This window comes from Mixophyes fleayi, chromosome 1 (assembly GCF_038048845.1).
Source record: "Mixophyes fleayi isolate aMixFle1 chromosome 1, aMixFle1.hap1, whole genome shotgun sequence".
NCBI classification, from domain to species: Eukaryota; Metazoa; Chordata; class Amphibia; order Anura; family Limnodynastidae; genus Mixophyes; species Mixophyes fleayi.
In genome coordinates this window covers 183,698,774-183,723,850 of record NC_134402.1, presented here as the reverse complement: position 1 = coordinate 183,723,850, position 25,077 = coordinate 183,698,774, and the positions used below count along the sequence as shown (strand labels likewise).

General features: G+C 45.1%; 1 protein-coding gene across 2 annotated transcripts in view; it reads right to left on the bottom strand.

Annotated features, from left to right (window-relative positions):
* The window catches only part of LOC142145880 (uncharacterized), a 110,711-nt gene that overhangs the window by 24,710 nt on the left and 60,924 nt on the right, over nucleotides 1–25,077 (bottom strand). The window contains exon 9 of one of the 2 annotated variants that reach the window (XM_075204606.1): nucleotides 5,781–7,007. In XM_075204606.1, the coding sequence (XP_075060707.1) occupies nucleotides 5,781–7,007 (1,227 nt within the window). The other variant, XM_075204605.1, reaches the window with a different exon arrangement.

Here is a 25,077-nt window from a genome sequence, read left to right as displayed (position 1 = left end):
ATAAATCCGCAGTCTGCAAAGGTTTGAAGGGATGTTCTTGAAGCATAAGGACCAGATTAAGATACCAGGGTGCCGTGGGTGGAACATATGGAGGCTGGATATGCAGGACTCCCTGTAGGAAGGTCCTGACATCCAGTATGTCTACCAGGCGATGGTGAAAAAACACTGAAAGAGACGAAATCGGCACTTAAGGATCCTAGGTGAAGATCCCTATCCAGGACATCCTGGAGAAAAGCAAGAAACCTAGAGAGGCGGAACGAATTAGAGTGGCAGGTCCGGTTCTCACACCATCTAATGTATGGAGGCCAGATACGGTGGTAGATATGAGCAGAGACTGGTTTTAATGATGTTATCCACTACTTGTGAAGAGAACCCTCTGGTTTTTCAAAGGTTGGCTTGAACAGCCATGCCATTAAATTCAGCCGCGGTAAGTCCTGACGTTGGAATGATCCCTGTAGTATAAGGTCTTCTCGGAGAGGTAACCTAAGACCTGGACCTACCTCCATCAACAGTATTTCTGGATACCAGACCCTCCGCGACCAAGCTGGAGCCACCAGTATGACTGGCGGTCCGTCCTGCTTGACTCTCCGAAGGATGCAGGGAATCATGGAAATGGGAGGTAATAGGTATCCTAACCTAAAGTACCAGGGCATTGTCATTACATCTACTGCCACTGCCAAGCGATCTCTTGCCCTTGAGCAAAATTGTAGGACCTTTCTGTTGTGATGAGACGCCATTAGGTCTCGGTCCGGGGTCCCCCATCGGACGACCAGAGACTGAAAACGCGCCGGATGAAGAGACCATTCCCCCGGCAGAATTGCATGCCGGCTTAGATAGTCTGCTTGCCAGTCCTGGATGCCTGGAATAAAGAATGCAGAAATGGCGGGGACATGGTTTTCAGCCAAGGTGAAAATCTGAGTCGTCACCTCCATTGCTCTTGAACTCCCGGTGCCTCCCTGTCTGGTGACTTACGACACTGCCGTGGCATTGTCAGACTGCAGATGGACCGGTTAGTCCTGAAGGATGAACTGTGTGCCCTGTAAGGCTTTTAACATGGCTTTTAGTTCCAGTATGTTGATGGGGAGAGAGGTCTCCTGAGCAGACCATAGCCCCTGAAGTTTCAGATGAAGGGCCACAGCCCCCCACCCCTATAGGCTCACGTCTGTGGATACTAAGATCCAAGACCATGGGGCAAAGGACCTGCCGACTAGCAAGTTGTCCCGGGCTATCCACTATCTGAGGGATTGTCCCGCTTCCGGTGACAAGCGAATCAATTGACATTCTAACTTCTGATGGGATCCTGACCATTTTTTTAGGAGGTCCCATTGGAAGCAACAAGAGTGGATTTGACCATAAGGGAGAGTCTCAAAGGTCGACATCATCTTTCCTAGTAGGCGCATGCATAAGAAGACATGCATAATGTTGCTCGAGCAGGTGAGCCGAAGCAGCCTTGATTAGTAAATTGTCCAGGTAGGGCACCAATTGCATTCCTCTGGAATGAAGATAAGCCGCCATCACTGCCATAATGTTTGCAAACACCCTTGGTGCAATTGTAAGGCCGAATGAGAGAGCCGTGAACTGGTAGTGAGAAAATCCCACCGTGAATGTGAGAAGAGCCTGATATGCCTTCCAGATAGGAACGTGCAAGTAGGCATCTTTGATATCCATCAACGCCATGAACTGGTTTGATTCCAGTCTGTTGATAACTGACCTCAGGGATTCCATTCAAAATCTCACTACCTGCAGGTGAAGGTTCAACTGTTTTAGATTTAAGATGGGGCGAAAGGAGCCCTCTGGCTTTTGGCCTAAAAAGAGGTTGGAGTAGAACCCTTGTCTCTTTTGGTCTTTTGGAACTTTTTGGATAACTCCTGCAGAAAGAAAAGAGGCAACGCAGAGAAGCATTGCCTGCCTTCTTTGTGGGTGGCGGGGCAAGCTTGTTGCAAAAAACCCACAATGTGCTGGGCCCACTAGGTCTATTATGTAACCTTTTGTCATGATCCCGCAAATCCAACTGTCCTCCGAGGACTCTGCCCACTGATCTCTGAACAGAAGCAGACGTCCCCCCACTCCCGCAGCCGCTAGAAGGGGGGGTGGGCGTCACGCTGCCGTTTAATCCGGGAGCTTAGAAGAGGGACGACTTGTGGATTAGGAGGAGGAAGGCCTACCTTGGTGCGAGTGTCCTCTGGTGCCAAATGGTCTGGACCTGAATGGCACCAGATGGGCCCCCTCGAAAGGGCTGAATAAATAAGCCAAACTTGGGTGTCCTAGGCTTTGGGACATTGACTGGTAAGAAGGTACTTTTGACTCCTGTGGCCTGGCAAATTATGCTGTCCAATTCCGGGCCAATAACAATCCACTGGAATAAGGGAGGGACTCCAAGGACTTCTTAGATTCAGTGCCCGCACCCAGGACCTCAGTCATAGGGCCCTCCTAGCCATCACTGCTGTTGCAGAAACAGACTACATAGTCGTACATAGACGTACCCTGAAGCCTCCTTGAGGTAAAGGGCAAGGGGAAGCAAGTTAGAATCTTGCAAAGCTGTAGCCAACTGGTCAGCCCATGTTTCCATAGCTCTGGTGACCCAAGCTGATGAAAACATGGGTCTGAATGAAGTACCTGTTGGCGTGTAGATGGACTTTAAGAAAGCCTCCATTTTACAGTCAGTGATGTCCTGCAGGGATGCTGTCCCTGGAACAGGTAGCGTGGTGTGGCGAGCTAAGCATGCCACTGGCATATCCACTCTTGGGACCCGTTTCCAACGGATTAGATAATCTTCCTGTAGCGGGTACCTTTGTGGAATAACAAACCTACGGTCAGGTTGTTTCCAGGATGCTTCTGCAATCTCTTTCAACTCCACAGATGGAGGAAAATGGATCACCCATCTTCTGACATTTTTAAATAGACTACAATCTGTAGATCTAGTCTCCTCTATGTCTAGAAGTCCCAGTGTCTGACACACTGCTACCACCAGGTCATCAATCCCCTGATATCTGGGAGACTCCTCTGGATCTGTAACCTGTGCGGAATCGGAATCTAAAACCTCACACTTCTCTTCTGAGGATCTCTCTAAATCAGAGAGGGACAGAAGGGGGTTAGAGGATCTGTGTCTCTTTTTCTTGGGTGAAGGTCTCGGGACCGAAAATAAACGGTTTAACCGATCTAGGCCCCTGACCAATAATGTAAACCAAGCCGATTCTCCCGTAAGGGGGGCTTGAGATGGTAGTGCAGATGGATCTCACGCTTGTCCAGAGACAACGGACTCGGTAGTCCCCACGGTCCCCACTGAACTAAGGGGGCCATTGTTCCAGAGGTTGGAGGGTGTATCGCAGCAACCGCTGGAATTTCTGTGGGTTTAGAAAGCATTTGTGGTAACCCCCTGTGTCAGGGCAGCCGCCCACGCTGGTGTTTCAGTTATCGCTAGGACGTTAGTCTGTGTCTGCGCTACCATGGGAGCCCCACCGCAGTCAGTACAAAGCGCCCCCAGGGTCCTGCTGTACAATGGGTGATTTAACTTTACACTTGAAGCAAGTATAATATTTAGCACAAGGTGCTTCACCCTTGTCAGACAATATATAAAGAACAGTGTCACAGTAATAAAATGTAATACAGGCAATCACACAAGAAACAGACAGAAGATACTAACTAATCTATGACAGAAGTCAAAAGATAGTATCTTTGTTAAGGCTATGTGTGAACCAAAAGAATATCTATGCAAGTAATACTCTATCTATTAATATTTTTGCATGAATACGTTTTCTAATACACCTCTATCTTTATTATAGTGAGTATATAAAAAGATTTTGGGTACTTAGCCTTCCCAAGGCTATGTTGAGTGGAGTAGGAGAGGTTTGTCAGCAGCTCTGCTTATTTCCTCAGAAGAAGCTGCTGCCGTTTCCCCGGGCAGATCTTGGCGCCTTGGGAGTCCAAATTTTCTCTGCAGACGGGGGAACTCTATTTTCATAGCTCTCCCTGTCCTGCACTTGCTCCATATCCTAGTAGACTGGCTGTAAAGGCGATCTACTGCTTCTCTCCAAGCAGTAATCGCCGTTCAGTACTTCTCCTGGCCACTGAAAATAAGTACCAAGTTTCCCCCTTTTTTTCTGAGACGGGGACTTAGTATAGTCCAGCAATGTCCGCCTCCGACAGCAGCAATAACCGGCGCTCTCTACCACTCATGGCAGCGCCGGTAATCTAATAACGATCAGTGTGACAGCGGCTTGTAGAAGCCGCCTGTCAGCACTGCAGAGAAGCAGAATTTCTTTTTTCTGCTGCACACCGAGCTTGGTCTATGATCTTGCCAACGAAGAACACATCCTGTGGGGGAGAAAACTGAAGGCCCCTGTTTGAATTTAAGCTCTCATTGCACAAGTCACCTTGTTTTTCGATAAACGTAGTTTCTTCACTTGGGAAGCAATACACTTCATACAAATGATTATTACTTACAGAGACATGTAATTTACCATCTTTATCATCCGTTTCGGAATTTTCAACATGAATGTCCTTGCTTTCAGATGGTGTTTTTGGAGAAGTCGTCATTGGGATAGCAGTTTCTTTGTTTGATATTGTAATACTAGAGACATCAGGATGATATCCAGGTGTTTCTGGGGAACAAATGCTGCTTTTGCTTTTCAAGAGAGAAGAAACTGCCAATAGTTTTGCTGAAGGTGAATTGCCAGAATATTTAGTCAGCTGTGAATCTTTCGTAGATTCTCCAATAAGCACTTCAGTTGACTCTGTCAGACGTTTTCTATTTTTTGAAAGAGACACTTGCTGTTGTACCTTAGAGAAAATTACGTCCGATGAAGAATTTAGAGTTGGCATTAATTGAGTACTTCTACTCTGAAGATTTAAATCTTCAACTTGCTTTGCTTTGTTTTCTGTTCCCTCTCTATCTTCTTTTACGCTTTTAACAGCATTGCTATTTTTGATATTCTGATTTTCCTGCACCTTCCGTCTCTCTCCGACCTTTGCCATAAGCGGTCGTAATTTTTGTACTATTTTAAGTGTTTTCCTTAAGTGAAGTACAGCTCCTTCTAGATTTTTGGATATGCTTTTGCTTTTACATACAGGAATCTCATCAGCTAACATACCTAAAACAACTTTAATATTTTCTTCTGATTCAGAGAATTTGTTAATCTTGCTAAAAGATTTTTTAATAAGAACTGAAGGTATCATTTTGTTGTTTAGTCTTTTCTTCATTATGGGATGAGTCAGTGTGTGTAAGGTTTTAACAGAAACCAATTTACCAGCAGTATTTGTCTCAAATGTCTGATTATTAATACATTCTTTGTCATCTGGTTGCTTAAATTCACAAACACTGATACAAGTAGAAAGAGGGATACAAGTAGAAAGTGGTTTTGGGTTACATTTAATGGATGTTTTGCAACTCTGTAAATTAGCTGGTGCTACCTGCATTTCTAAGCTATGATCTGTCCTTTCACAATTTAGAGAAGCAGCGTTTAAAAGTTCAAATGTTTCATTTTGGACATCTTTGGCTCCCATGGATGGATACATTTCTCCAACTAAATTGCAGACACAACTGCCACTGGGCTCTCTCTCTCGCCTTAACGAAGGACTTTGCAACTCTGCCATCATTGCATCTGCATTGTCCAATTCCATTCCAAAATTACTTATCGAGTCTATACGGTTTTGTAACTCTTTGTAGTTTGTAGTATCCAAACTTTTTCTTGAACTTGTGATATCATTCATTATTTGTTTAGGTAAAGTAGTAACATTCTTTTTTAAATGCTTAGCTTTCTTAATATCCCCTTTGTGCATACTCAGGTGTTGTATTTTCTTTTCAGGTGATTTCTTCAATACACATTTCTCTTCAACTTTCAGACAATTTAACTTCTGACGGAGCAATGGAGGATCCGCAATTCTTGTAGGTTTTTTATGACCGATTGCTGCATTTATTTCTGCTGGGAATTCCTTTTCAACATTAAATGGTGTCCTCTGACTCTTCACAACATTAGGTCCATTTCTACTGTTGGGATATACTTCAGTTTTACACACCTTAGCTTTGCCAAGGTCAGGAGTATCTGTTTTGCAATTAACATGGTTAACAGAGCTCTGGCCATTTTCTAAAACTTTTGCTTTGCTGGTCACTACAGTAGTTTTACACACAGAATTGTTTTTAGGAGATGACAAATCTTGTTTGTAGTTTTCTCTTAAACTATTCTTCGACCCTTCAGGAGCTTTATTTTTTTGGTTTGTTTCTTGAGCCATGTACTGGCTACATTCATCTTTTCCTCTATCAGTCCATGAAGAAAACAACTGGCTTTTGTTTTGAAGGTGGCCATATTTATTGCCTTTAGTAGTGTAGTCTGAAGCACTAACAGGCACATAAACAGCTACTTGAGGACAAACTGGTAGACTATTATCAGGAGATAAAGCCAGTTTAGACTGATTTTGTTCTTTTGCAATTTCTAATTGATTTGCGAACATTCTGTAGTATTTGTCATATGTGCACAACATTCTAGAAAGTCCTGCTTTTTCCTCATTAGATAACCTTTTCAAAGACTGAATTTCTGCATCTCTATCCTCATTCATTAACTGTTCTTCAGACATAAAATTTTGATCAGAAACATGAGTTTCCTCAAAACTTAAGTACAAGGGTGTTTTATTGATAATATTTTCACAGTTCACAAAATCCTCTTCACTCTCTTTGTTACTAGAAACCATATTTTCACAGAAAAGACTGTTTTGTTTCTGATGACCAGTTTGATACTGGTCAGCTGGTATTAAAGCTTCCTGTTCATTTCTTTGTAAGAGTCGTGGGTCTTTCATAGATTTTGATGCAATCACCATACTTGAATGGATATCAGAATGTTGATCTGTATCTGTGAAAGCAATAGTCTGTGCCTCTGCAACTGAGCCATTGTTCTGCGATGTCTCTTTCTCAGAAGGTTTTAACAATGTCGAATGAACACTTTGAAAGACAATCGTGGCATCTTTGCCTTTACCAATTCTTTGTGCCACTGTACAGCTTGCAAATGTATCATTTCCTGTAAGGTGAAAGAAAACAAAACAAACATCAGAAATGAAAATTCTAAATCTTGTGCGCATACAGGTGTAGTTAATTTAATTCAAATAAATAGCACAATCTAGCACCAGTGGCATGGCATGCTGTTTCTTAGCTCTGTCCAACTACCAGTGAATTATAATGATGGGTCAGGGTTATTGTGCAGCAATCCATTTTGTCTGTTGCACCTCGGGGACCACCAGATTATGCTATATATCTAAATGAAATGTGTTTAATTTGTAAAAAAGGATTTTTGTTACTCACCGTAAAATCCATTTCTCTAAGTCCATTGTGGAACACTGCGAGACATTGGGGTGTAGTAGGTGGCCCTGGAGTCAGGGGCACTTTAAATTTAAAGTGTTGAGCGGAAAGCTCCACACCTTCTATGCCTCTCCTATAAAAAACCATCCTTCGTTGTTTTTTTGTTTTTTTTCCTAAGAACAAAGCCCAGGAAACAGGTAACTAGGAAACCGATTAGAGCAAAGGGTGGGAGCGCAGTGCCCACCAATGGACTAAGAGAAATGGATTTTAGGGTGAGTAATAACAATCCTCTTTTCTCTGTCGCCCTATTAGGGGACAATGCAAGACATTGGGTACATCACAAAAGTGCCCCTAGAGGAGGTATTGCTCTGAAACGGCTTTGCCCAAAGCTAGTATCTAGAGAAGCACCGAGACACTCTGTCCACGAAGCACCAACAGCTCTGATCGAATGAGTCTTTAAGCACACTGGCACCAGCCGAGCCGCCTGAACATACACCAACTGAATAGTGGAAGTGATCCAACAAGCAAAAGAAAGCCTGGAGGCCAGACAACCACGCTTGTGCGCATCATACAGCACAATTAAATCAGAAGTCTTGCGAAGCGGTATGGTCCACATAACACCGAAGAGCCTGGACCACGTCCAAAAGCAGTAAGGACAGATCCGAAGTGTCACTCACCGGACTCTCGGGTCCTGTTACTTGCCCATCCGCTATCTTATCTCTGTTGTCCCTGCGGTCCACAGGCTCTGCCAGTCTCAGGTCTCCCCGAGGATTTCAGATTACCACGCCCAGCATGGGCAGTCCGGGGCCACCAGGATGGCGGCTACTCTGTGATTCTTCAGCTTCTTGAGTACCCGTGGGAGCATGAGAATTTGGGGAAACAAGTACACCAGACATAACTGCCACAGAATCATCATGGCATCTGTGTACCCTGCGGCGGGATCCCTGGATTTTGCACAGAAAAGAGGGACTTTGCAAATCAGACGGGATGCCATGAAATATATTTCCAGCTGACCCCAATGCTCAATAAGAAAAATGAACACGCTCCTGTGAAGAGACAAGTCTTCGGGATGAACTCTGTTGCGGCTGAGATAATTGGCCTCCCAGTTTTCCACTCCTAGGATGAAGATGGCAGATTACCACCAGAACGTGACATTCTGCCCAGGACATGATCATTACCATCTCCCTCATGGCCATGGCACTGCGGGTACCCTTCCTGATGGTTCAATTAGGCAAACGCTATTATCCGACTGGACTTTCAGGGGCTTGCCTGCCAGAATCCGCAGAGCCTGTACAAGTGCCCTGTCAACTGCCGAGAGTTCCAGCACATTTATGGGCAAAAGTGCCTCCTGGGGTTTCTAGAGGGCCTGGAACCGGAGAGCACCAATGACCGCTTTCCAGTTATGGGTCCATTCGCAAAACTGAAAAGAGCAACTTATGGTGAAATGCGACCAGTTCAAACACCAGATGTGGGACTGGTGAACAGTTGCAGACAAACTGATGAACTGTTTGCCCAGATGAAGAGGGGATTTTGACCACTTCCAGGGAAGCTCTCTTTGAAACATCCGAGAATGAAACTGGGCGTAGGGTACCGCTTCGAACACAGATACCATAGTGCCCAGCAGTTTTATGTAACAAAAGAGGGACACCTTATACTCCGCCAGGAGGGACCTGGTCTTGGTCAGAACCGAGAGAACCTTGTCCTCTGGAAGAAACACCCGCAGGGACCTGGTGTCAAAGTGGAAACCTCAGAAAACGCATAGGAATTAAGGAAGACATGGGCAGGATGAGGATCCAGTCATGTGCTTCCAGGAAAGTCATTGCTAAGCAAAGATGGCAGAGCAGGACAGAATAAAATGTGGCCTTTAACAACAGGTTGTCCTTGTAAGGAACTACTGTGATGTCCTGAGAACGGAGGAGACCCGTCATGACGTCCATCACCTTTGTGAAAGGCTTTGGGGCGGTAGCTAGGCCAAAGGAAAAAAAGCCCGGAACTGATAATGGACCTCACGGACAGTAAAGTGGAAAAGAGACCGATGCCCCTCCAAGATGGCGACATGGAGGTAAGCATCATTTATGTGCAAAGAAGCGAGAAACTCCCCCTGCCTTGCCCGCGATCACAGACCACATTGACTCCAATTTGAAGCCCAGGACTCGAACCCATGTGTTGAGGGTTTTGAGTTTCAGGATTGGACAAAAGAAGCTGTCCAGTTTTGGAACCAGAAAGAGATTTGAGTAAAACACCTAACCTCTTTCCAAAGGAGGGACTGAAATGATCACTCCAGAAACCAAGTGTTTCTGGATTGTCCCTTGGAGTGAGCTGCGCCGAAGACTGAAAGATGGCAGACCTGTGGCAAAGAATCTGCAATGAGGGAAATGTATTGGATCGATCATATAGCCCCGAGTGACCACTCCACAAACTCAGGCATCGGTGGATGATTCCAGCCATCTATCCTGAAAAAGCACGAGACGGGCCCCAACCACAACAGTGTTGCTTGGAGCCCTGTCATGCAAAGGCAGTCTCTACAGTCTTTTTGCGCCTAGCTGATCGGGGACCTCTACGGAAACATTCCCTCAAGGAAGTGCAGTGCCTTCTACTGGGAGCCCCCCTACTTACTGAAGGGGTGAAAGGAACGAAACCTAGGTTGTTTTTGGTTTAGCGTGGCTAACCGGTAAAAAAGAATTAATACCACCTGTGGCATTTTTATTTGTTCCAACTGGGATCGAAATAGAGTCACCCCTTCATAAGGAACACCTTGTCCCTATAATGAGCGCAGAGAGCTTGGAATTCACTGAGATTGCATCCAAAGATGCCTGACCCAAAAAATCAGAAGCCTCTCTAATGTGATCAGCTAGCACAAGCAAATCAGCTCATGGGCGACTTTCTTTCAACCCCTTAGCCAACTGCTCTGCCCAGCTCAGGATAGCTTTGTTTACCCAGGCAGTGAACATACCTGGTCTGAAAAGTCTTCCCGCCACCACATACGCTGAAGGAGGTTAAAAAAAAAAAATTTTTTTTTTTTCATCTGTGGCGTCCCGGAGAGAAACACTACCCTGTACAGGGATAGTAGTATTTCAGGTTAGGTGGGCAACAGATCCACAACGGAAAGATTTTCAGATTATGCAGACTCCTCTAAGGGCAAGGGGTAAAGGGACTCAGGGGTATATTTACTAAACTGCGAGTTTGAAATACTGGAGATGTTGCCTATAGCAACCCATCAGATTCTAGCCGTCATTTTGTAGAATGTACTAAATAAATAATTAGAATCTGATTGGTTGCTATAGGCAACATCTCCACTTTTTCAAACCCGCAATTTAGTAAATATACCCCTCAACTTTTCCCGGCATATAAAAACTGCAGTCAGGTTTTTGCCAAATCTCTGAGATCAATTTCAACAGCCGAGGAAACGGAGGGAAACAGATGACCTGTTTCTTTTACCGTTTAAAGGGAGAATCCAGCAGAGTCCGACATCACAGGATCCGCAAACCCTAAAGTTAGGTGAATCCCCAGAAATAGGTAGTCCCCGCTCTGAGCAGTGGATGAATCCTCAACACTATAGGAGTCCTCCTCATCAGACTCCCTAAGCAACTTGCCCTCCTCATCTGAAAAGAGGTCAGAATCAGAATTAAGTGTTAGAACCATCCCTGGAACATGATGTTTACTAGTCAGGGGCGCTAAGGAGGAAGAGGCCATAGCCAGACCCTGGGCGGACTCAGCAAGAGAGAATGCCAATCCAGTCTCAGTCTGGGAAACCCCACAAATGGGTGGTAAAAGCTGCAAGGGTGGACTATATGGTGCAGAAAAAGAATGAGAAGAATGTGTTTGGCTATAGGAGTCATCAGCAACTGAAGCCAAGCTGAGTCTTCCACAACCACCAGTGTTGACACAGGCAGGCATTGTTCCTGGAACTCCACTTCACACGCTGCAACACAGGGTGTCCGGGTTTGACTCTCCACAAGACAATTTATCTGTATTTATTTTCCACAGACTTTCCAGCAGTCCCTTTATATTTGGAAGTCCCTTTCTCAGCCATAGTGGTAAATTTAACTACACAAATACAGACAAAGAACAGAATAAATGTTTCTACAGTAATACAGACACTGAATATAAGAGTGTCACGCCTGGTGAGGCAGAAACGAGGATACTATCAGACAGAGATGACACTGGCTGTACCGAGGCATGGAGTCTAACAAGCTTCCCCCCCCCCCAATATTTATCAAGACCGCAAAGCAGTAAGGGCTTAGTGGCCAAAGGTTCGCAGGCCGCAGCCCACAGAACGGCCCTCTGACATGATAAAGGAATTAGCAGCGGGAGTCGCAAATGTAGTCAGCAATATGGGTCTGGTACAAAAACAGGCAAGTGGTACAGAGGGAACACCAAAAGCAATAGTCAGCACACAAGTCAGGATCATGCACAGGGAAACAGCCAGATAACATGAGAATTGGATAGGAGCATTGGGAGTCAGACACTGGGGAAGAAATGATGGTGCTTTGACACTAATTCAGTGTTTAGAGCCAGTTAAAAAAGAAGCAGATTAAAATTCCCTGTCCAGCGCTCATATGATCGTGACATCACCTGGAAGTCGCTTGGCCAGAGAATACCTGGCTTAAACGAAGAAGGGGGTGACAGACTGGTCACTGGCACCTATACATAAACCATATACATTTTTATATATTAGGATGGCTCACTCTCACATACTCACACTACACTGAAGTAACAGAGTAAAGAAGTGTGAGAAAAACAGTGAAAGGTACAGTAGACAATCTATACCAATTAGAGACTTTCCAACATGGAGGAGCACAGCTGGGGGAGATCAGCAGAAAATTAAAATTAAACCTGTTTAATTAGCACCAAGGAAGGAGGGAAAGACACCTCCCTTTACTACTCACTCCCCACACGGAACAGGAAGTCTATTCTCTCCTGGTTGCCTGCACTGTCAATGAACGCAGCCGCAGCTGTCCTCACCAATTCAACGAAGCTCTGTTGTAACTGCCTGTCCTCCGGCCGAGTGTACTCTGCTGTGGTGCACAACTACTCGCTGCCTGGGGCTACGAGACTGCGGCACTGCCACTGGGGCAGCTGTGGTTGTGGCCATCAGTGCTACGCGCGTGCAGGAGCTGAGAGCCCCCGGCAGTCTCCTGCTTGCAGAGCTGCAGTATTGGGGGTGAGAAAAGAACACAGGCTAGCCCACTCCTGAGGTGTCCCTGAGCCCAACAAATTAAAAAATTTTTTAAAAAATTAAAAAATCCAGGGCAGGAGACCTAAAACACATACCCAACTCCAAAGGGCACATTAAGATAAACGGAGGATGGCTTCCCATAGGAGGGGTATAATAGAGGTGGAGCTATCCTCAACACTTTAAGATTAAAGTACCCCTTACTACACTACCATATACTATACCCCAATGTCTCTCAGTGTCCCCCAAAAGGGCAACAGAGAATACAAAATATATAATATGTAAATATCTAGAGTGTAGTTATGACAATAAAATCAAGGAGAACACTTTAGATTTCCAATTAAGAAGACGGATACAAACATAGAATTGCATGTGTCATAATTCCAAAGAGGTGTATGCATACTAAAATGTAAACATGTTAAAAAAAAAATGTCAATGTGCAAATTAACTATAATGCTGTTATCAGTAAAGAGAAAGAAATTGTTTATATTAGATTAAGTAGTCTAAGTAGTCATAAGCCACGGCACAGACGAGACATTTTACTGAGGCGGTCGACCACTACCCAGATAGTATTGTGGCCTGCTGAGTAAGGGAGTTCCACAATAAAATCCATCGACAAGTGAGTCCACGGTCTAGTAGGGACAGGCAGAGGCATAAGCTGGCCCGAAGGACGGCTCCTGGGGGTCTTGTTTTTAGCACAAATGTCACATGACAAAACAAAATCTCGAACATCTGAAGACAAGGTGGGCAACCAAACAGAACGTGAGAGATTTTCTATGGTCTTCCGGATACCTGGATGTCCAGCGGTTTTATGGTCGTGGACATCGGTGAGGACAGCCTTCCGGAGATGGACCGGTACAAATAAGTGGTTAGCAGGGGTCTCTGAGGGTGCCAATTTCTGGAATCTAAGAACGGTTACTCCCAAGTCCTGGGCTAGACCGGCATGAATAATTGAAGGTGGTAAGATAGGCAACGGTTTAGTAACTGATGCATGATGAGCGGTAAAGCTTCTGGGTAACGCATCAGCCTTAATGTTCTTAGACCCTGGTCTGTAAGTAATAACAAAGCAAAAGCGGGTAAAGAACAATGACTAACGAGCTTGTCTTGGATTCAATCGTTTTGCTGTTTCAATATATTGCAGATTCTTATGATCAGTAATAACTGAGATGACATGGACGGCCCATTCCGGCCAATGACGCCATTCCTCAAACGCCCATTTGATGGCTAAAAGTTCTTGGTTACCAACATCATAGTTGGCCTTACGGGAGAAGAAAGCACAGGGAAACAGTCGGTGGTTACCAGAATCCTTCTGAGAAACTACAGCACCTGCACCAATGTCAGAAGCGTCCACCTCCACAATGAAAGGCAGCTCCGGATTAGGATGCCTTAAGACAGGAGTAGATATAAATGCTTTTTTTAGCGCCTCAAAGGAACTGATGACCTCAGGAGACCAATTATCAGGTACTGCGCCCTTCCTGGTGAGGGCCACAATAGGAGCCACCAGATCAGAGAACCCCTGAATAAACCTGCAGTAATAATTGGCAAAGCCCAAGAATTTTTGTATGGCTTTCAGGTTAATGGGTTGCACCCAATCTAAGATAGCTTGCACCTTAATCGGGTCCATAGAAAAACCGGAGGCGGATATGACACATCCCAGGAAAGATACTCTCTGGACCTCGAACTCGCATTTCTCAAGCTTAGCAAATAAATGGTTGTCCCGTCACTTGAGGAGTACTTGCTGGACATGAAACCGATGTTGAGACAACGAGTGAGAGTATATCAATATATCATCTAGGTATACCACGACGAATTGATCAAGGAATTCCCGAAGAACTTCATTAATAAGATCCTGGAAAACTGCTGGTGCGTTGCAGAGACCGAAGGGCATAACTAAATACTCGTAATGGCCAGACTGAGTATTAAACGCCGTTTTCCACTCTTCTCCATTCCTGATGCGAATTAGATTATATGCCCCACGAAGGTCAATTTTGGTGAAGATGGTGGCACCTTTGAGCTGGTCGAACAGTACTGAGATGAGAGGAAGTAGGTAGGTATTTTTGACAGTGATCTTGTTGAGGAGAGCCCTATAATCAATACAAGGACATTGCCCACCATCTTTTTTGAGACAAAGAAGCAACCAGCTCCCACTGGTGATTTTGAAGGCCTAATGAAGCCTTTCTGTAGATTTTCTTCAACATATTCCTGCATAACTTTAGTTTCAGGACCAGAGAGTGCGTACAGTCTTCCTTTAGGTAATTTGGCGTCCGGAATTAAGTCGTTAGTCGACATCCGTTATGTCCCGGTGAGGAGGCAGGGTGTCGGCAGCTTTTTTAGAGAATACATCCCTGAATTCATGGTATTGTGGAGGTAGTAAGTCAGAAGCTGGCTGTAGCATCCGAAGGGGTAACTTTAAACAAGACTGAGAACATGAAGGTGTCAGGTGCTGTGTCCGTCGCACAGGGACGGACGCCTGCTACTGCCGCTGAGCTAGGCAGTAGCAGGCAACCGAGCACACTTCCGGGTCGGCGGTCACGTTCTGTTGCTAGGCAACGGAACGCTCTCCAGTAAATCCGGCGGTGGTGTTCAGCGTCACCACTGCCGCTAATTGAAGGCAGCACTATTTAAGGATCACTCTGGCACTAGGAGAGTGCCAGAGTAATAGGTCCCACCTAGCTCCAGGGTTCCTGTGTCCTCCTTCTTCTCTGTGAATTACCCGGCTTGCTGACTTCTGATATTCCTGTGTACTGAACCCCGCTTGCTGACCATTCTACTTCTGATATTCCTGTGTACTGAACCCGGCTTGTTGACTATCCTCTCCTGCGCTTCTGATCCCGGACCCGGCTACTCCTAACTACGGCTTTGGGTTTTCCCTGTGGCATATCACGATTCTCTCGTTTCTGACCCGGCCTGCCTGACACCGTTTTCATCTTACCGCTTCACTGGTTGCTCCCTCTGAGGACCGCGACCTGCGTGTTTCCTGCAGCTAAGACCATACTCCCTTGCGGGGGTTCCTGGTGAATACCTGGAACACGTTAGACTCCGCGCCTCTTTGGTGAGTAGTGCCAAAACCAGTAAGCAAATACTCAAGTTGAGACAGAAGGCCTCCACTGGATAATTTCCTCTAGTGCTCAATCAATTACAGGATTATGAAACCGCAGCCAGGGATGCCCTAATATGACCGGTACAGACGGGCAATTAATGAGAAAGAGAGTCAAGGTTTCAGTATGAAGTGTTCCTACTGATACACGTAACAGTGGAGTCTCATACACCACCTTACCACTGGGAAGTGATTCCCCGTCTAATCCGCATACAGTAATAACTGTACTGACATTCTGGAAAGGAATTCTTGAAGACTTAGTAAATCCGATATCCAGGAAATTCCCTGCGACCCCGCTATCAATAAAGGCTGAGGTATTGACAGCATGGCCACCAAAATTAAATTGCACAGGAACCAATAATGCATTTCTTGAGGAGATAATCTGCAGACCTACGTGGACCTACTCTATCGCTCCTAGGCCAAATCTTTTCCCGGTTTGTTAGGGCAAGTACAGGAAAAATGTCCTTTGGTGCCACAGTAAAGACATATTCCCAAAGTCCGCCTTCTAGTTTTTTCTTCCGTGGAAAGGCGATACGCTCCTAATTGCATCGGCTCTTCTGGCTCCAATGGTGCAGAAGCAAATACAGATGAAAGACCAGACGGTGTTTCCCTCTCCGCCTTTCTCTCCCTGATCCGCCTATCGATTTTGATGGCAAGTTGCATCAGGTCTTCCAATGACCTTGGTGAAGGATACTGTACCAGCGCGTCCTTGATCTACTCCGTCAGCCCTAAACAACGTTGACTGCGCAATGCAGGGCCGTTCCATTCGCTGTCGGTAGACCAACGTCTGAACTCGGCACAGAACTCTTCAGCGGAACGCTGGCCCTGTTTCAGAGCCCTCAGATGAGCCTCGGCTGACGCCACCCGATCAGGATCATCATATAGTAGGCCCAAAGCGTTAAAGAACGCATCCACGGAGAGTAGCGAAAGGCTTGTAGGAGGAAGACTAAATGCCCAGGACTGGGGGTCACCTTGGAGGATGGATATAATGATACCGACCCGTTGCTGTTCTGACCCAGAAGAACGAGTTCTTAGCCGAAAATAAAGTTTACAGCTCTCCTTGAAATTGCGGAACAGTGATCTTTCCCCGGAGAAACGGTCTGGCAGATTTAGCTTAGGTTCCGGAACAGATGCCGAGGAACCCTGTTGGGCTTGCAAAGACCTTGCAGATTCCTCTTGAACAGATAGCCGGTGCGAAAGTCCTTGGACCATCTGGGACAAAGTTAGGATTTGTCCTGCGAGGACTTGAGCTGGAGAGGGGTTCGTCCCGTTACTTTCCATGGAGAATCCTCCCCAGAATTCACTGGCCGGTTATAAGATTAGGAACCCCAGCAGCCAGTAACACAAAACCCGGAGTCTACTCCGAAAGTCTGGTGTTCACTGTTGCCTAGTGGTGGGGAAAGACTTGGCTGCAGACAAATGGAGGGTCGTGAGATGTGTACCGGCTGCGGAGAACCCAGGAACGGAGAGTTATGGCAGACAGCGTTTCCAGAGAACGAGCCGAGGTCAGGGGTCACTTGCAGAAAAGAGTAGTCAAAAACACGCCAGAGGGTCAGGGTCACGAGCAGGTCAGCAAAATCCGGGGTACAGGCCGAAAGATCAGGGACACAGGCAAGATGACAAAATCCAGTAAGCAGGCAAGGGGTCATACACGAGTAGTCAAAATTCCAAAGGCAATACACCAACTGAGGCACAGGAGCACTGAACTATAACCGGCAGGGAGGCCAAGCCCTCCCTGCCCTATATACCGATCTTGGCCAATCAGGGCTTAGCCCTGCAACGAGCAACAGGCAGCATACCTAATGAGTAATTCATTAGCCCGCAGGCTATACTTAGCACATGCGCCCGGCTGCAGCGTTTGCCGGGGCGCAGCGCTTAACACACTCGGCGTCCGGCCATTGCCTTGGCAACGGTCAGGCCCGATTAACCGGAAGTGACGCCCCGGTCGTCATGGCGACGGCCGGGGACGTCAAACAGGAGGAGGGAGAGTCGCGGCGGTGCCCATGGCCGCCGCAGCTCCTGACAATAAACTTATCAAATCATGACAGCAACACATTTGTTAAGCTAGGTGCACACTATAAGGAAATTCTAACTATAAACGATTTACCAACAATAGGAGGGGAGAAAAAGTGGCGATCAGCATGCCGATTCATGTGTACACACTATACACGATTTACTTTCAGATCTGTGCTTTCATCTGGTCCAAGATCTGGTCCAACAATGTTACCTCATTGAATCACGAATTTAATTATACTGTCTCTACTGCTCCGTAATAATTATGATATATGGGTAAAGTCTTATGTAAAGGTGTAGATATCAGAAGTCTAATGTCATATATTCAATCAGCATGTGTTGAAGTATCATGTATTCACAGTGCATAATGTCAGATATCCCATTCAAATATGATTTTACACAATCCTGTTATTCCTCAGGAGAAGGTTTCTATTTGATTTACACTCATTCACCCGAGTAGTTACTCTGTATTTTCCGCTCACTGCTTAGTTCAGATGCCTCTTATCTAGAGCCCTCAAATTAGTACATGATCATTTATGTTCACAGTTGTATTTTGTATCACAAGGCATTTAGGGATTAGGGGAATGCTGTTATCTATGCAAGGGTGAGTTGGGATCCGTTTCAATCCTATTATACCCCATTCATACTGCACCAAAAACCCTTGGTGCAGTATGAATAGTCCAACCACAAAATCCCGGGTCTAAAATCCCGGGACTTAGACCCGGGATTTTGCGAGGGGTAATTCCCGGGTTGGACCCCGCTCGCCTGCAGTATGAATGGTGCAACCCGTGTAATTCCCGGGTCTCACCATTCATACTGTAAAAAAAAAAAATGGGGAAGTAAAAAAAAAATGTTTTAATTAAAAAAAAATACATAACGAATGTTTACTTAACTTATTTTCAGCCAGCTGTGTCTCCGGCTGTCAGGGGGACCTCTGGGTACTAAAATGACGTCATTTCTAATGGACTAGAAATGACGTCATTTTAGTACCCAGAGGTCCCCCTGACAGCCGGCAATGCACCAGAGACACCGCTGGCTGAAAATAAGTTAAGTAAACATTTGTTATGTATTTTTTTTTAATTAAAACATTTTTTTACACTTTTTTTTTTCTAAAACCCGGGTCGGACAGGTGCAGTATGAACCCACCCGACCCGGGAATCTTGTTATCTATACTGCCATGTGCCCCGGCAATATCCCGGGTTAACAACCCGGGATATTGCCGGGGCGGCAGTATGAAAGTGGTTTTAGACAGTTAGTAGTATGAATGTACTCAGGCTGTAACTTGTTATATTACCCATTCTTACATTTGTTACACACTATTTAGTTTGAATACAAACTAGCCTAGGCTGTTACATTAATGACAATAGTGTATGTTCCCAATTAGACATTGTAACACACAGCATTTAGAAATAATGGGATTTTTATACTTACGTATAATCTGTTTCTCTTAGTCAATTGGGGGACACCCCGGGGACATTGGGGTATAGAGTAGGGACAGGCAAACTGGCACTTAAACTAAGCCCTAGCTCCTCCCCCTCTATACCCCATTTCTTGTCTGAGCTTCAGTTTATGTTTAACCAAGCCCACAGAAAGTGGAGATAGAGAGAAAACAGCAAAAGAGAATAAAATTAACAAATAACAACATTCTCTTAACAACCAGACAACATGTCAAACCCGGTGTCCCCCAATGGACTAAGAGAAAATGGATTTTACGTAAGTATAAAAATCCCATTTTCTCAGTCATCCTTTGGGGAACACCGGGGACATTGGGGACATCCCAAAGCTGCTTCACGGGAGGGAACGCTCAGAAGAAACGGCACAAAGCACCTTTCTTCCAAAACCTGCATCTCTAGATGCAAACACATTAAATTTGTAAAACTTTGTGAAAGTGTGTAGAGACGACCATGGCCGCCTTACACAGCTGTTCACTGGAGGCACCATGACGGGCCGCCCAGGAAGCACTCACAGACCTTGTAGAGTGCGCCCGGAGATTATCTGGAACAGGTTCCCCAGCCCCACTACAAGCCTGACAGATAGCAGTCGTAATCCACCTAGCAATAGTCACTTTAGAAGCTGGCCAGTCTCTTTTGTGAGCATCATAGAGAATCAAAAGATCCTCAGTCTTGCGCACCTTCTGTGACCTTTTCACATAAATGTGCAAGGCTTGGACAACATCGAGATAACAAATAGAATTATCGTTATCTGAAGATGTGGAATCAGTCAGGGCAGGAATGACAATGCCCTGATTTAGATGAAATCTAGGCACAACCTTCGGGAGAAATGAGCGCTTAGTTCGAAGGACTGCCCTGTCTTTATGAAAAACAAGAAGAGGAGACTTGCAAGATAATACAGCAAGCTCTGAAACTCTGCATGCCATAGAAATAGCCAAAAGGAAAACCATTTTCCATGTGAGAAATTTGAAATCAACTGTCTTCAAAGGTTCAAAAGGCGGATGCTGTAAAGCATTCAACACCAAATTCAAATCCCATGGTGGAACCGGGGGAACATATGGAGGTTGTACATGGAGAACGCCCTAAATGAAAGTTTGCACATCAGGAATGACAGCAAGTTTTCTTTGAAAGAAGACCAAAAGAGCTGACACCTAACCTTTAAGAGAGCTATGACGCAAACCTGCATCCAACCCGTCCTGCAAGAACCTAAGTAACCTGACTAAGTGAAAATAAGTAGGGTATCCTTTCTTTTCACACCAGCCAATATAAATTTTCCAGACTCAATGATAAATTTTTGCAGAGGCCGATTTCCGAGCATGAGGCATGGTTTGCACCACACGTTCTGAAAAACCTTTAGCTCTTAGGATCATGGCTTCAACAGCCACGCCGTTAAAGGCAGACGTTGTAAACCTAGATGACAAAAGGGACCATAAGTTAATAGATCTGGGCATAGCGGCAACTGCCACGACCGAGCTCCTGATATAGAGAGCACGTCGGTGTACCAAGCCCTCCGTGGCCAATCCAATGCGACTAGAAGAACTGGAACCCCCTCTGTCTTTACCCTTGGAAGCATGGCTATTGGTGGAAAAACATACACTAAGCGGTACCTCCAAGGGACAGACATGGCTTCTACCGCGACTGCCATGGGATCTCTTGCGCGGGAACAGAAGAGGGGAACCTTGTGGTTCAACCGGGATGCCATCATGTCGACATCCGTCTGACCCCACCGATTCACTAACTGCTGAAACACCTCCTGATTGAGGGACCACTCTCCCGGGTACAGAGTCTGTCTGCTTAGGAAGTCTGCTTCCCAATCCTCTATTTCGGGAACAAAGATGACCATGAGTGCTGGAACGTGAACCTCGGCCCACTGAAAAATCTTGTGCGTCTCCCGCATGGCCAAGGGACTCTTGGTGCCGCACTGATGATAGAGGTATGCCACTGCTGTGGCATTGTCTTATTGAATCTTCACTGGCCTTCCCTGTAGCAAGTGTTGCGCACTCATAAGAGCATGAAACTCTGCTCGCAGTTCCAAGACATTGATTGGAAGCCTAGATTCCTTCCGAGTCCAAAGACCCTGAAACAGAGCGTGAAGAGAGAGCCCTCCAACCTCGAAGGCTAACATCCGTTATGTCCAATTCCAAATTGAGAATTTCCATCCCCTGGCGAGATTCTGGTTGTGTAACCACCACTGACGCGTCTGCGGAGACAGGCGGAATACCTGGGCCACCAAATTCAGATGGGATTTGTCCCATTGAGACAGAAGTTCCAACTGGAACTACCGTGCATAAAACGGAGCAAACTGGATAGCCTCGAAAGTCGATAACCAATTGCTATATTTAATATTTTGGTTTCAAATCTCACTTGAATTGTAAAGTATATACTGTATTGTGATCTTACATCTTTTATAAGTCACATTGGCACCACCCAACATTGATATGTTCATTAATAAGTTTATTCATCTAAAGAAAATTGCTGAGGATCTCAATATTTGCCTAATTTCAATGTAATTTTAAGTAGGTGAAAAATGTCAGCTAGCACTAAATCACAGGGAAGGCTGTCTCATTATGGTTCCGCTGCCGCAGTTATTGTTGTATCCTTAATTATACACCACCTACTTGCATTAAGTATAATTTTGGATAGTAGAGTATCTACATAAGGCATACAAACAGCATTGCCCAGATGACTGACGCAATACCAGTACCATATACCAGCACATTTACTTTTAAATAGCCAAATCTGTGTAATGTATAATATGCCGATCTTACACTCCTTATAAGTGATACAGAAGTAGAAGTTGATCAATCAATTTATAGGATCAAAGCAGGTGTTTGAGAGGGTGGGGTTATCCTGAAAGGAACAAGCCTGCTTAGGGGACAACTGCAATTTTGTACCCCCCCTCTCCCAGCACTGTGCTGGGAGAGGGTTTCACTTAACTGCTACCATCCCTCCTCACGCAGTGTCTGCAGTTTGGAAGCTGGCAGAACAGGAGGACGGACACAGCCTGCGACGACTGTGCCCGGCTCCTAGGAGGGCCTGAGAACATTAGGAGAGGGGGTCTGGCAAAGGAGGCACTTCCACAGCACCTCCGATCCCCCCCTCCAGACAGCGCACAGCCTTCCACGCTGTGCGCTAGAAGCTGCTATTCTGCCCTATGTTGTTCACTCTCCGCGCTACTGCAGGCACGGGAGAGTGAGTAAAGTAGTGTGAGAACAGAGTAAGAAGAAGCCTTAAGCTACTGCACTACGGAGCCACATCAATTTTATGAACATCAATTTCAGATGAATTTTTACTAACAATACAGATAAAGACAAGTGAAAGAAGGATAAATATGGGTGTTGTTGTGATTTACACAGTCATAAGGAGATACTGCTACAGAATATCATGTTGTCATTGAATTTGTCATCATTCATGTCATGAACCCTGTATTTAGGTTTCTTGACAGTTATTTGTTTTGTAGGTCATCTAAATGAATAACCAATTGCTATATTTTAATATTTTAGCTTCAAATCTCCCTTGAATTGTAAAGTATATACTGTATTGTGATCTTACATCTTTTCTAAGTCACATTGGCACCACCCAAGATTGATATGTTCATTAATAAGTTTATTCATCTAAAGAAAATTGCTGAGGATCTCAATATTTGTCTAATTCCAATGTACTTTTAAGTAGGTAAAAAATGTCAGCTAGCACTAAATCACAGGGAGGGCTATCTCATTATGGCTCCACTGCTGCAGTTACTGTTGTATCCTTAATTATACACCACCTACTCGCATTAAGTATAATATTGGATAGTAGAGTCTAAGAAGTCTAGAAGTGGAAGTTGCTCAATCAATTTATAGGATCAAAGCAGGTGCTTGAAGGGTGGGGTTATCCTGAAAGGAACAAACACAGAGAAAAGTCCCCCAGCACACTGCTATAGCCAGCAAAGGAGCTGCCATTTTTACTTGTACATAAAAATGCAAAAGTCTCAGTTGCACACATTTGTGAATGTTTGTTTAAGCCACCTGCCACTCCACTGCGCTTTTGCTAATAGGGTGGACCTAACTCTAAAACTCCTTATAAGTGACAGTTAAAACTGCCTAATCTTAAATTACCGATTCAACAAGAGGGTAAAAAAAAATCTGTTTTTACATATACTGTTTGTCCCTTATGTTTGATAGTAAGAGCTATATGAGGAATGTTCATATAGCACTGTCAAACTAATTAGAAAAGTGTCAATCTTGTATACCAACCCACTTTCCTTTAGACAAGCATATCATTTGTACTCGGTCATAACAGATGTTAACATATTATTTAGGACATCATGTCTATTAATTAATATAGAAAATAGTAGTATATAATATGGTGTAACTCTGCTCAGAGGGTCCAAACGACGCTACTAACTTTCTGTGCGAATAGAAAAACTTATGCCGCTTCTATCAATTAACACCCAGTCATCTGGGCATCCGTCTCCGTATAGCTTAACCGTAGTAGTAAATGCCGTTTTATTGCTAGTGGTTTATCTAATAGTTATACTTAAATTGTATCACCTTTGTGTTAAGGAAAGAAACATTAGCTTAGAGCTTCCAGCAGAATTCTTAATTAGATAAAGAAATGTTAATTCTGTCTGCTACCATGCTCTCATTTTTATTTCTGTTTCAAACAGCCATTTCATTGCTATTTGGCTGCAGCAAACATTAATATGTTGCTAAATAGTGGTTTAAAACTACATATCTATTGTTTATTAGATGACCATAATATTTGGTATAGCAGAACCTCTACTAGAGGACGCGCGTTCCTTCTTATCCTTCTTGACCTTTCTGCTGCCTTTGATATTGTTGACCACGCACTCCTTTTGCAAACTCTCAATTCTATAGGCCTCTGTAACACCATCCTCTCCTGGTTTTCCTCTTACCTCACCAACCGCGCCTTTTCAGTCTCTACACATGACTCCCCATACCCCCCTCTTCCCTTACCTGTTGGCGTTCCTCAAGGTTCTGCTCTTGGCCCCTGCTTTTCTCCCTCTACACATCCTCCCTTGGTGTCCTCATCCACTCCTTTGGCCTCCAATACCACCACTATGCTGATGATACCCAAATCTATCTTTCACCCCCTGATCTCTCCCCTTTCCTTCTGTCTCGTGTCTCCTGCTGTCTCTCGGCCATCTCATCTTGGATGTCCCAACGCTTCCTTAAATTCAATATCTCCAAGATTGAACTTATCGTCTTCCCCTCTCCCAGGACTCTCCTACCCTTCTCCTCTCTCTATTTATGTTAATAACACTACCCTGGTTTCTGTCCCTCAAGTCCGATGCCTTGGGATCATCCTTGATTCCTCCCTCTCCTTCAAGCCTCACATTCTGTCTCTCTCAAAATCCTGCTACTTCCACTTTCAGGATATATCCAAGATACACCCCTTTCTCACCACGGAAGCTATGAAAACAATCGTTCACTCGCTTGTAATCTCTCGCCTTGACTACTGTAACCTCCTTCTCTGTGGCCTACCTGATTCTCACCTTGACCCTCTTAAGTCTATCCTCAATGCTGCTGCCCGCCTCATTTTTCTCTCCCGACGCTCTATCTCTGCCGTTTTCCTCCAACAGTCACTAAATTGGCTCCCCATGGCCTACAGAATTAAATTTAAACTCCTCACCATCACCTTTTAAAGCTCTTAATCAATCCTCCCCTCCCTACATCTCCAATCTCATCTCTACCTACACTCCTAGCCGCCCCCTCCACTCTACCTGTGACCGCTGCCTCACTGCTCAACTGATCAACTCTTCTCACTCCTGTCTCCAGGACTTTGCTCGGGCTGCTCCCCAGCTGTGGAATGATCTTCCACGTTCCATCAGGTTAGCATCTACTCTTAAAGGCTTCAGGCGTGCCCTTAAAACTCATTTCTTTATTCAAGTCTATCAGTCCTCCTCCTAACTCCCTTGCACCGGCTCTCTCCCCCCAGTTAGTACCACCCTATTTGTGTCTCCCCTTTCCTTTAGGATGTAAGCTCTCAGGAGCAGGGACCTCTTTCTTTGTGTGCTCCTTCTACTATTCCATCACCTTCTGTACCTCTTGGC